The sequence below is a fragment of the Mandrillus leucophaeus genome, unplaced genomic scaffold (assembly GCF_000951045.1).
Source record: "Mandrillus leucophaeus isolate KB7577 unplaced genomic scaffold, Mleu.le_1.0 Scaffold168, whole genome shotgun sequence".
Classification (NCBI taxonomy): Eukaryota; Metazoa; Chordata; class Mammalia; order Primates; family Cercopithecidae; genus Mandrillus; species Mandrillus leucophaeus.
Window position 1 is genome coordinate 543,868 of NW_012101676.1, and position 12,748 is coordinate 556,615.

The 12,748-nt window shown below is 40.3% G+C and overlaps 1 protein-coding gene across 2 annotated transcripts in view; it reads right to left on the reverse strand.

The window, feature by feature from the left end:
- IFT88 (intraflagellar transport 88) overlaps positions 1–12,748 on the reverse strand; it is a 116,787-nt gene that overhangs the window by 48,030 nt on the left and 56,009 nt on the right. For both annotated transcript variants that reach the window (XM_011976522.1, XM_011976523.1), the window contains 4 exons: positions 7,476–7,662; positions 4,671–4,779; positions 2,458–2,608; positions 1,108–1,223 (listed from right to left, as the gene is read on the reverse strand). In XM_011976522.1, the coding sequence (XP_011831912.1) occupies positions 1,108–1,223; positions 2,458–2,608; positions 4,671–4,779; positions 7,476–7,662 (563 nt within the window). The remainder of the gene's footprint in view (positions 1–1,107; positions 1,224–2,457; positions 2,609–4,670; positions 4,780–7,475; positions 7,663–12,748) is intronic.

Below are 12,748 nucleotides of genomic sequence, written 5' to 3' on the forward strand. Positions count from 1 at the left end.
GAATACTATGCAGCCATAAAAAAGGATGAGTTCGTGTCCTTTGTAGGGACATGGATGCAGCTGGAAACCATCATTCTCAGCGAACTATCGCAAGAACAGAAAACCAAATACCACATGTTCTCACTCACAGGTGGGAATTGAATAATGAGATCACTTGGATACAGGAAGGGGATCATCACACACTGGGTCCTATTGTGCGGGGGTGGGGAGGGATAGCATTAGGAGATATACCTAATGTAAATGACGAGTTAATGGGTGCAGCACACCAACATGGCACATGTATACATATGTAACATGTATACATGGCACATGTATACATATGTAACATGTATACATGGCACATGTATACATATGTAACATGTATACATGGCACATGTATACATATGTAACTTAAGGACATTGAAAAATTTTAATTTTTAATATATATCAATTATAAATTGAAACCAATAAAACTGTTTTGTATTAAGACTCTTTTAGAAATGAAACTTTGTCCTAGGACAAAGAAAATAGTCATTTTCTCATTGATAAAGAAATAATAATTGTTTGCTGAGGTATGAATAAGAAAAACACATAAAGAAAAGTACCTTAAAGAGGATATTTTAAAATTCTATGCAAAGGGAAATATATTTATCACAATAAATACCAAGTCAAATAGAATAAAATATAAGAAAATAAAAATAATTTGGCCAGATGCAGTGGCTCATGTCTGTAATCCCAGCACTTTGGGAGGCTGACGCGGGTGGATCACCTGAGGTCAGGAGTTTGAGAAAAGCCTGGACAATATGGTGAAACCCTGTCTCTACTAAAATACAAAAAATTAGCCGGGTGTGGTGGCACATGCCTGTAATCCCAGATACTCGGGAGGCTGAGGCAGGAGAATCGCTTGAACCCAGGAGGCAGAGGTTGCAGTGAGCCAGGATCATGCCATTGCACTCCAGCCTGGGAAACAAGAGCGAAACTCCGTCTCAAACAAACAACAAACAAACAAAAATAATTTATGAATGTCCGTCCATCAACATCTGTTCTTGAAATCAGATACTAATTCTAGGGATTAAAAAAACTCAAGACATGACATTAACTAAACATAAAATCCTAATGATTACTTACTGTATAAGAGAAGCTCTTTCAAAGTACTGAATGGCTTTTTCCCAAAACTGGGTGTCAATGTAATAGGCTCCAAGCCACTCAATGACTTCCATATTACAAGGAAAATACCTATATGACTGGAAAAATATATGGAATGTAACAACACAACTTCAATGGCAACATATAATTTACTTCTTGAATACTTTACCTATTGAATAAATTTATCCAATATGACATTTCTTAATAAAGGAGTATGAGCTGTCCTAAGTACTTTGTAAATTCTGAAACTCTATAATATTTAGAAAACCTAAGCTTTGCTTGACACATTTTTCAATTATCTGTAAATACTTTTGCTATAACAATATATGAGCTGAGTTCAATTAAATATTTAAAAGAATAAAAAAGAGATGCAAATCGTGCTTCAAGAGAAAAATGAATTTATACTTCTTTTTATTATTAATATTATTAATTATTATTATTTTAAGACAGTCTCGCTCTGTCACCCAGCCTGGAGTGTACTAAATGCGATCTTGGCTCACTACAATCTCTGCCTCCTGGGTTCAGGTAATTCTTGTGCCTTAGTCTCCTGAGTAGCTAGGATTACAGGCATGCCACAACCACACTTGGATAATTTTTGTATTTTTAGTAGGGAGGGGGTTTCCTCATGTTGGCCAGGCTGGTCACATACTCCTGGCCTCAAGTGATCTGCCTTCCTTGGCCTCCCAAAGTGCTGGGATTAAAGGTAAGGGCCACCACACCTATCCTTTTACAATTATTATTTTAGAGATGGGGTCTTGTTATGTTGCCTAGGCTGGTCTTGATCTCTTGGTCTTAAGCAATCCTCTCACTCTGGCCTCCCAAAGTGTTGAGATTATAGATGTGAGCCACCTCACCCAGACCTATTTCATTTTTTTTCATTAAAACAAGTAAAAAACTAACCTCATGCCTGGCGTGGTGGTAATCTCATCACTTTGGGAGGCTGAGGTGAGCAGATCAGCTGAGGTCAAGAGTTCGAGACCAGCCTGGCCAACATGGTGAAATGTCCCTCTACTAAAGATACAAAAATTAGCTGGGCGTGGTGGCAGGCGCCTGTAATTCCAGCTACTCGGGAGGCTGAGGCAAGAGAACTGCTTAAACCTAGGAGGAGGAGGCTGCAGTGAGCCGAGACTACACCACTGTGCAGCAGCCTGGGCGACAGAGCAAGACTATCTCAAAACAAAACAAAACAAAAACTTCATTTTCCAAGAATGCTTTATTTTAAATAAATCATTTTAAAACTGGGAAGATCTTCTAAAATTTCGAAGTCTTGCTGCCTTTATAACAATTCATAAAATGCTAAAACACAGAAGGAAATTAAGATAACACACCTACCTCATAGTAATATTGAAATGCTTGAGATTTATCTCCTTCATGATCATATAATTCTCCCAGTTTAGATAAAACTTGAGGATCGGTTGGAACAACACTGACCACCTGCATTAGCCATTCAATAGCTTGACTGGGATTTTCCATTAATTCATATCTTAGGCAATGTCAGTTAAGGAAAACACGTTTTCTAAATTCATTAACCAATAAACAAACTTAAAAAACATTACAGTAACAATATTTCTTAGCCTACAGTAATGTGCTATTGTGTAGTGTTTCCTCTGGATTTCTCAGGGGTGGAGATGGAATGCAGCAGTACTGTGGAGGTAACATTCTCGCTCCCTATGTATAGCCTGCTTTCCCTTTTCCTTCATTACTATCCACTAAGATCAACTCCCAAATTTCTGGTAGAATTATTCAAAGTATTGTCCAAAAATTGTCCTTAATAAAAATGTCCTGAATGTTGCATCCAGTTATTCTCTCTCTCTTAACATGTTCAGCATATTAAGGGAATTACTTTCATGTGTTTTTCCTGTGAGTTTTCCCTAATTAGATTATAAACCCAAGGATAGTGGGTTTTGTTTTTTTTTTTTTGTAACTTTCTTCAGTACCTACTAAGTCTTCTGTGTATATACAAATAATTTATTCATACCAATACTTTTTGACTAATTACTATTTATTTTATACATATTAGGTATTTCAGTGAAATGAAGATATTCCAATCCAAAGTTTATTGAAAAAGAAGCACTGTTTTCAATGGTGACAAGGGTGACACCAGAAAAATCTACTGTTTTTAATGATGACAAGTGTGATACCACAAGAAAAAAAAATGGAAATGTACTCAAACAGTCTCAAATATATCAATTGCTTGACTTGATCCTAGCTGATCATGAATTGGGTAGTAAAAGATAATGACACTAGCAGTTTCAGAGAAATTAAATGAACAAAAAGACTAACAGGAGTAACTATGATGCTATCTGATCTAAAACTAATTTTTTTTTTTTTTTTTTTTAAGACAGTCTAGCTCTGCACCCAGGCTAGAGTGCCATGGCACTATCTTGGCTCACTGCAACCTCTGCCTCCCAGGTTCAAGTGATTCCCCTGCCTCAGTCTTGGGAGTAACTGGGATTACACGTGCCTGCCACAACACCTGGCTAATTTTTGTATTTATAGTAGAGATGGGGTTTCACCATGATGGCCAGGCTGGTCTCGAACTCCTGACCTCAAATGATTCGCCTGCCTCGGCCTCCCAAAGCGCTGGGATTACAGGCATGAGCCACTGTGCCTGGCTTAAAACTAAAATGTTTAAACAAAATTCTTTATCAAAAGTACAGCAGATGGTACTTAAAATTATTAATGGTACACCTTATGACATATAAAATTTTCTAAACATATCTGTATAAAATTTAAATCAAGATAACAGTAACCTGAAAACCTACCTAACATGTTTAACGCTTCCCAACATTGTGGCCAAAGCTCACTAAAATAAGGAGAGAAATTAAAGTGCTTTTCAAATAGCATGAAAAGCATTAAAAATATTAACACATTTCTGCTTTTTTAACCAAGAGCAGGGCTTATTTAAAAAGCTACGTGTTGTGGAAGAAACTGATATGAGGGCAACATTTTGTAGTTCTACATTCCCCTGAGTTTGAAACATAATACTGATACACATAGTATACATTCAATAAATGACTATTAAATGAACAGAATGAATGAGTGAGTTCATATGAAGAATTACATAATTTTAGAGGGTAACAGTCTTTGGACACCTCATTATAGCTACAGGTCAGTTAAAAAAATAAGAAAAATTATCCGAACTCAATCAATAGTACGAATCAGTAATAAACAGTATTTTATTTAGTAAGTTAGTGCTTCAATGATACCCTACAAGCTTCAGAATTAATACAATGTTCTAAAGCCCCAAACTGACTTTCAATGAATGGTTTATATGTACCCAAAATGTCATAATTACTTCAGTTATTTTCAAAATTTAATAAATAATAGTTTTAACCATTAATTCCTCTTTCAATGCAAATAACATTTTAAAATAGCATTACTCAAATGATTTTTTTATCACATGATAATCTGCTAGTTAGATTATCCTTATCACTTACTTCAAATATTATCCTCAATTACTTCATTAAACTTATTTAATAATTGATCTTCAATCACCAATTGAGAGAATTAATAACTGTCCCTAAGTTTTTCAAATAAGATACATATTTGCTATCTGGTAAAGAACTTCGGCACTGTTTCGTAGGATTGCATGAAGTTTCAGGAAACAGTCCAAAGCCTCATCCAGCCGATTTAGTTTCTCATAGGTAAGGCCTTAAAAAAAAGAAAAAGAAAAAAAAGAAAACCTATAAGCGTCATTATTGGTATTAATTTATTTAACGTTAACAGAATAAATCTCAAAATATATGTAAATATTTATCCAAAAGAGAAAATGAAGATGAACTGAGGTTTTTGTTTTTTGATACAGGGTCTCACTCCTGCTGCCCATGCTGGAGTGTAGTGGCGCAAACATGGCTCACAGCAGCCTCGACCTCCCAGGCTCAGGTGGTTCTCCTACCTCAGCCTCTCAAGTAGCTGGGATTATATGCGTGTGCTACTATGCCCATTTAATTTTTTGTATTTTTAGTAGAGACAGGATTTTGCCATGTTGCTCAGGCTGGTCTGGAACTCCTAGCCTCAAGAGATCCACCTGCCTCAGCCTCCCAAAGTGCTGGGATTACAGGTATGAGTCACCACACCCGGCCAACTGAGAATGTTTTTAAAGAATAATGTTAGGGTGGGGATTCTCCACTGGCAGACACCAAAAGATGCTACAAAGCTTCAGTGATTTTAAAAGTGTAGTGGGGGGCAGGAATAGACAGACCAATAGAACAGAACAAATAGTTCAGAAATGCACTCAGTTATAGAGTTTAAAGACATTTAAAATCAGTGGGGAGGAAAATGCTAGTAATAAGTGGTGCCAGAACAACCGACTATACATTATTATTATTTTGTGTGTGTTGGGGGGCGGGCAGAGTCTTGCTCTTTCGCCCAGACTGGAGTGCAGTGGCATGATCTCGGCTCACTGCAAAATCTGCCTCCCGGGTTCACGCCATTCTCCTGCCTCAGTCTCCCGAGTAGCTGGGACTATAGGTGCCTGCAACCACGCCTGGCTAATTTTTTCTATTTTTAGTAGAGATTGGGGTTTCACTGTGTTAGTCAGGATGGTCTCCATCTCCTGACCTTGTGATCCGCCCGCCTCAGCCTCCCAAAGTGCTGGGATTTACATGCATGAGCCACTGTGCCTGGCCATTAATTTTTTTAAATGTAGATTCTTATTTCATAAAAAATGAACTCAAAATTTTGAAACTCAACAGAAAAAACAAAGCTATAAGAAGACTATGAAAAGAAAATATAGAAAAATGATTTATAATCTGAAGGTAAGAAGGGCTTCATAAAGCAATAAACAAATGAATAAAGCAATAAACACAATTTTTTTAAAAGACAAATTTGGCCAGGCGTGGTGGCTCACGCCTGTAATCCCATCACTTTGGGAGGCCGAGGCAGGTGGATCACTTGAGGTCAGGAGTTCGAGACCAGCCTGGCCAACACAGTGAAACCCTGTCTCTACTAAAAATGCAAAAAATTAGACTGGCATAGTGGAGCGTGCCTGTGGTTCCAGCTACTTGGACGGCTACAGCGGGAGAATCACTTGAATCTGGAAGGCGGAGGTTGCAGTGAGCTGAGATCATGCCACTGCACCCCAGCCTGGACAACAGAGTGAGACTCAGTCTCAAAAAAAAAAAAAAAAAAAAAAGACAAATTTTACTATATCAATAATAAAACAATTCTTCCATAGAAGAAATTAGAAACAAAGTTAAAAATCTAAGCAATGGAGAAAGGAGAAATATTTAATAGTTACAAAACAAATAAATAAGGATATATCTAGGAAAAAAGCTCCTGCATGAAGACCTTTGTGCCTCTCTTCAATGCTCTCTTCCCAGATACCCAAGTGGTCATAGCCTCCCTTTGTTCAGTGACTTGAAACATACATTCTCAATCAGGCTCTCCCATGGCTAATTCCTTCTCGCCTCCCCTATACTTCAAGGTTGGCAGTAGGCCTTCCCTCCTCCTTCAGGCAGGAGATTAAAGAGTCTCTTCTGGGAGGAAAGATACAATTGACTTATGGGCAGGTCTCCAACTAAACAGACCAGACCAGACAGATGCCCTACAGCAAAGTACCAACCCATCAATCTCCTTCATAGACCTAGAGATTCCACTCAGTTTTTAGCCATAAACTCCTGACATAACATAGAAAGGAGAATAAAATAAGCAAACCAAAGAAAGCAAAAAATACCTAGGCAGGGAAACGTTATTAACAATCCAAGAGACAAGACCCAGTACTGTACGGACAGGCGTTTGCAAAACTGCAAATTCATGCCCGGCGTGATATTCATGCCCGGGATGATGATGCTCCACTTCAGGCAACCTCTGAAAGGCGGGGAAGAGAATGTGATGGTGGTAAGACTCCATGGCTTGTAATATTTGGCTTATTAAAAACAAAATCTGAAGTAAAGATGGCAAAATGTGAAAATGTGTTAAACTGGGGTGATAGGTACACGGGTACTTATTTCTTGTGTGTACTTTTATGTATGTTTGAAATTGTTCATAATTAAAAAGTAAGCAAACGGGATTTTTTCCCATCTATCAGCTTGGCAAAAGTTAAAAAGAATGATAATATCCAGTATTAGCAGAAATTTGGGAAATTAGGATTATACACTGTGATGGAAAAGCCTTTTTAGAGGGCAGTATAGCAAGCCTGATCCAAATTTTGCAGTGCATAGCTTCTGAATCATTAATTCCATTTAAAATAAACTATAATCTGAGAGGCTGTAGTCTTCAATTTTCTGTTAGAAGGAAGTCAACTCCTCCTCCTGATGTGTTTGAGCTCTTTAAGCAAAACAAAACAAAAACAAATACAAAGCAAAAAATAAATAATTTAAAAAGCAATTTCGCCTTGTTTCACTTACCAATATTATAAAGCGCTTCAGTACAAGAAGAATCATTTCTTAGAGCCTCTTTATAGAATTCAGCGGCCTTCTCATAATCACCATTTGCAAAAACTGTATTCCCTTTATTAGTAAGAGCTGCTGGATTATATCTATCAGAGTTCACAGCTATATCTGCATAGCTGCTGGCTTGTGCAAAATCCTTTCCCTAAGTAAAATACATATACAAATTATTTGAATTTCATGAAATACTTTTTCTGACTGTTCTGAGATTACAGACATAATAAACAGACTTTCTGAGATTACAAATACAATGAACAAAAATATTTTACATATCTTGGTCTTGATAGTCTGATTCTACATAAGCGTTTTACTCATCAAGCTCAACCACCCAAGCTTCTTGTGATTGACTTCTCCACAGTCTCATGGTTAGAATAACAACACTATTTATATGTAGGTGGTTCCATGCTCAACGCCCAAATTCCATGTCACCATTTGCTGCAGCGCTCCCCCTCCCACTGAAGCCCTGAAATAGCTGTCACAAAAGCACTACCCTTCCTGCTCCTAGCACACTGGCTGTGTCACCTACTAGGCCTCTGCACTTGTAGCAATCCATTGTTTTTTCCCGTCTCCATGCCAAATGCTCTGTCAGGGCCTTGCCATCATTCACGTGAGCTACAGGAACCTCTGTTCTTAAATATCATGACCATCTGTGCCAGGTCAGCTTGGCTAACCCAGGAACTACATTTCTAAGAAGCTCCTTCACTATTAGGCTCTTGTCTAGACTTGGCCAAAAGAGGAACTTGTGTGACATCTGGAATGCAGACCTGAAGCAGTGGCCTTTAGTCTCTGAAAGGCTTTTTCTTGTCATCAGATGCAGGACTGATGCAGAAGTGTCCATGGGTACCAGCTTCTCCTCACTCACTCCACTCCATGGGCAACTCTTCTTCCTGACTATGCCGTCCCTGCTCCATGACGGGGTTTGGCTGTGGCCCCCAGAGGAGGTAGCTGCACAGAGGTATCTGCTTCCCACAGAACTCCCCATGAAGGCCCTCTGGGTTCTACTGTGGCAGCTGGATAAGTGCGGCCACTCACTGACTGATGGTGATTCCTCCTCAGATCTCCAGCTCCCCTACTACATCGTCACCACCAGGCTCCTTCACAACTGTGTAACATTAAATTGCCATGCCCCTTCTCCCATGTCACTCACAGTGACCGTCCCTGGTTAAACTTTGTAAAAAGTTTAGATATAACTTATATATAATAAACCTGACCCCTTTAAAATGTAGAATTCTGTGGCATTTAGTAGGTTCACAAAGTTGTGCAACCACTGTCAATATCTACTTCCACCCTCAAAAGAAACCCTGTACCCATTAGTAGTCACTCCCCATTCTCCTCTGCCCCCAGCCCCTGGCAACCACTAATCTGTTTTCTGTCTCCATGCCTATTCTGGACACCAAATATAAATAGAATCATAAAATATGCAGTCTTTTGTGTCTGACTTCTTTCACTTAGCATAATATTTTTAAGGTCTGTCCATGTTTTAGCATACATCTGTGCTGCAGTCCTTGTAAAGTCTGAATATTAACGTCCCACTGTGTGGATAGGCCACATGTCCTTTATCCATTCATTGCTGATGGACACCTGGGTTGCTTCCAGGCTCCTTTATGGTTACTACAAATAACCCTGCCATGAACATTCATGTGCAGGTTTTTGTGTGAACTCTGATTGAACTCTGAAACAAAAATTGGTACCTACAAGTGGGGTGCTGCTGTTATAAAAACATGTAACGTTGTCTTTTGGACTATGCAGCAGGCAAAACTGAGAAAAGCTGTGAGGGGCTGTGTTGGGGACTGGAGAGATGGTGGAGCATGAGTGAGCCTGCAAAGCCAGAAGGCATCATCAGAGGCTGGATAAAGAGCAAGCCACACTGTCACCGTGAAGCACTGACACAAGTGGCACCTACAGAGCGGGTTAGAGGACAGGAAGTGTACCTGATAAATATGCCCGTGTGGCCAAGGGGGTTTCTAGGTAGGATGCTGAAGGGTCAATGAACTTATTTTAACTGGGTATACAATTGATCAGGTATAGGAAGATAAAAATGAGCTAAGGAGAGAACTGTTCAGTTTGCAGGTAGAATTTAGAGAAAATATAGAAGAACTAGGACTTGCTAAGGTAGAAAATAAAATTATTTCATGTCTCCAGTTTCTTGTGGTGGCACAAGATTCTCAAAGTAGGACCTGGTGGCAGGTTAGGGAACAATTCAAAGGTGTGGCTGTAATACCTTTCGTAAACATCTCACAAAGATTTAAGGTCATACCTAGCAGACCTTCTCTCCCAGGTAGTGAAACGGGCTTCTAAGACACTTCAAGGCTCCGTTCCACAGCAGCCTATACACCTAGTGGAAAGGGGTCTGTCCTGAAAAGAATTATGGATGCAGCTGTTGAGACATGTGGGAAATCCTAACAAGACTTAGAGAAAACCCTCCAAGTTTTTAGGCGAGTTGTACTGACTGTTGCTAGTTTGGATTAAAGGGACAGATAGAGTCCAAAATGAAAAAAGCTCTCTCTGTCCCAAATGTCTCAGGGCAGAACACAAACTGAGAAAGTTAATCAGCTGCAAACACAGCCTATTTCTTTCTTTTCTTTTTTTTTTACATTTTACTTTAAGTTATGGGATACATGTGCAGAATGTGGTTTGTTACATAGGTATACATGTGCCATGGTGGTTTGCTGCACCCATCAACCTGTCATCTAGGTTTTAATCCCCACATGCATTAGGTATTGGTCCTAATGCTCTCCCTTCCCTTGCCTTCCACTCCCCGACAGGCCCCAGTGTGTGATGCTCCCCTCCCTGTGTCCATGTGTTCTCACTGTTCAACTCTCGCTTATGAGTGAGAACATGCAGTGTTTGGTTTTCTGTTCCTGAAACATAGGCTATTTCTTATACAAAAGGAAGATGCTCTCAGAAGGCAGAGCCAAGAGTCATAGAGGAAAAAGAATTAGGGGGCCACTTAGAGGGCGCAGAGCTGGGCCCTAATCAAGGAATATTCCTTTTTCTCAGACTAGGGAGCACTGGCCACACCTGCTTTGCTAGGTTTCAGAATCATTAAAGAAAGTGACTGTGATGTGCCTCCATCCCTCCCCTTTGGGGATGAGTGTCATGTCTTTTCATTCAGAAATCTTTGGATCAAGAAGAAATTGTGCCTGAGAAAGCTCCATTTCTTGTTTTTTTGTTTGTTTGAGATGGAGTCTCGTTCTGTCGCCCAGGCTGGAATGCAGTGGCACGATCTTGGCTCACCGCGACCTCTGCCCTTCAGGTTCAAGCAATTCTCATGCCTCAGCCTCCCGAGTAGCTGGGACTACAGGCATGCACCACCATGCCTGGCTAATTTTTTATATTTTTGGTAGAGACAGGGTTTCACCGTGTTTAGTAGAGATGAGGTTTCACTATGTTGGTCAGGCTCAAACTCCTGGCCTCAAGTGATCCACCTGCCTCGGCCTCCCAAAGTGCTGGGATTACAGGCATGAGCCACCAAACCCAGCTGGAAAGCCCCATTTCTATCCAGACCTGATGTAGATCCTGGCCTTTGAACCTGATGCTGTGGTGGAATGAGACTCTGAGAGTCTTGGGAGGGCTATGAGTAACTGGGGTCTGAGTGCAGGCAGTGGTAGATTGTTACAATAATGACTTCAGTGGATCACACCTCCCAGGATTCATGTATGACTCATTCAGGTATGATTCTCTCATGTTTGTTTTGTTCAATAAAATAATAACAAACTCAATGTGCTAATACACACCTGTGTACTGGGGTTTGCTCTCATTGAACCCAGTCCCACCTGAGAAGGCTGGGATCCCCTGCTGGGGATGCTCTGAGGGAAGACTGAGTTGCCCTGGCCAACAGTTCAGCTAAGTGACAGGCATGAGGTAGGAATTTGGAACATCCAGTCTCAGTTATGCCTCAGAGGATGGCAGCTGCATGAGTAAGGCCAGGCAAGCCCAGTGAAAGAAGCATCCAGGTGAACTCAGCTCACTGGGTAGAATGTAAGCAAATACCTGGTGATTTCAAGCCACTACGGTTTGGGGCAGTTCATTACACAGCAAGAGAAGATAGATATAACTATATGCCAGATACCAACAATATACTTTCAACTACATATCATATATAAAACTACATAGGAGACTCATCACTTGGCCTCAAAACATTCTTGATTACAACCATTTTCTTCAGAACCAACTGTAAGAAATTGCTGATGAGATGCTCTAATAGCTCTGCTTGGTTGATTAAATCTAACAATTCTCTTTGCTTCTTTAAATTTTCTATTGGTCTCCTCCTGCACAGTCGTCAAACTTGGTAAAGATCTGGTGACAAATTGGGTCAAAAATTCATTAGTGATTTTCTAAATTCAAAATTTAATGGCCATGATAGACACCATGCTTCACCCCGTGGACTTGCCCGTCAGAGTTGCTGGAAGTGCTACTGGCCACCAGCCTCAGCAGGCAGCCCTCTCTGGAAACTGGGTGGAAGACAGAGGCACCTTGTCCCCCTTCCTAGAGATGACCCTTTTTTGGGAGGCAGGCCACATCCAACGGCTGGCTGGTGTGGGGGTACAAAGGCCCACCCTCTCTCTTTTCCTGCCTCCTTGTGAAGAAGGTGCTTGCTTCTCCTTTACCTTCTGCTATGATTGTAAGTTTCCTGAGGTTTCCCTAGCCATACAAAAATGTGAGTCAATTAAACCTCTTTCTTTTATAAATTACCCAGTCTCGAGTATTTCTTCATAGCAGTATGAGAACAGACTAACACACCTCCTGTCTACTTGTTTCCATCATTACAAAAAATGTTTAAATATATTTAAAAAGAAACTCAACATCTTTTCCCCCAATCAGCACCCCCGTCTAGACATGTAACTAACTGGTACCACTGTCCTACCAGCAGACTGAAGCACTGGAGTCATTCTTCAACCAGGGGTTTGGATCTCTTTCTTCATCTTTACATATATGAGGGATATGATACCTTTCCACTAGCAACAGCAGTTCAGCACAGCAGTGCTTCTCAATGGTGCACAGATCAGAAGCTCTAAGAGGGACTGGAAACATGGTTTAATAAAATACCATGACTTTTTTTCTCATTTGTTAGTAAAGAAATGTTTAATAAGCACCTGTCGGCCAGGCGCGGTGGCTCACACCTGTAATCCCAGCACTCTGGGAGGCCGAGACGGGCGGATCACGAGGTCAGGAGATCGCGACCATCCTGGCTAACATGGTGAAACCTCGTCTCTACTAAAAATACAAAA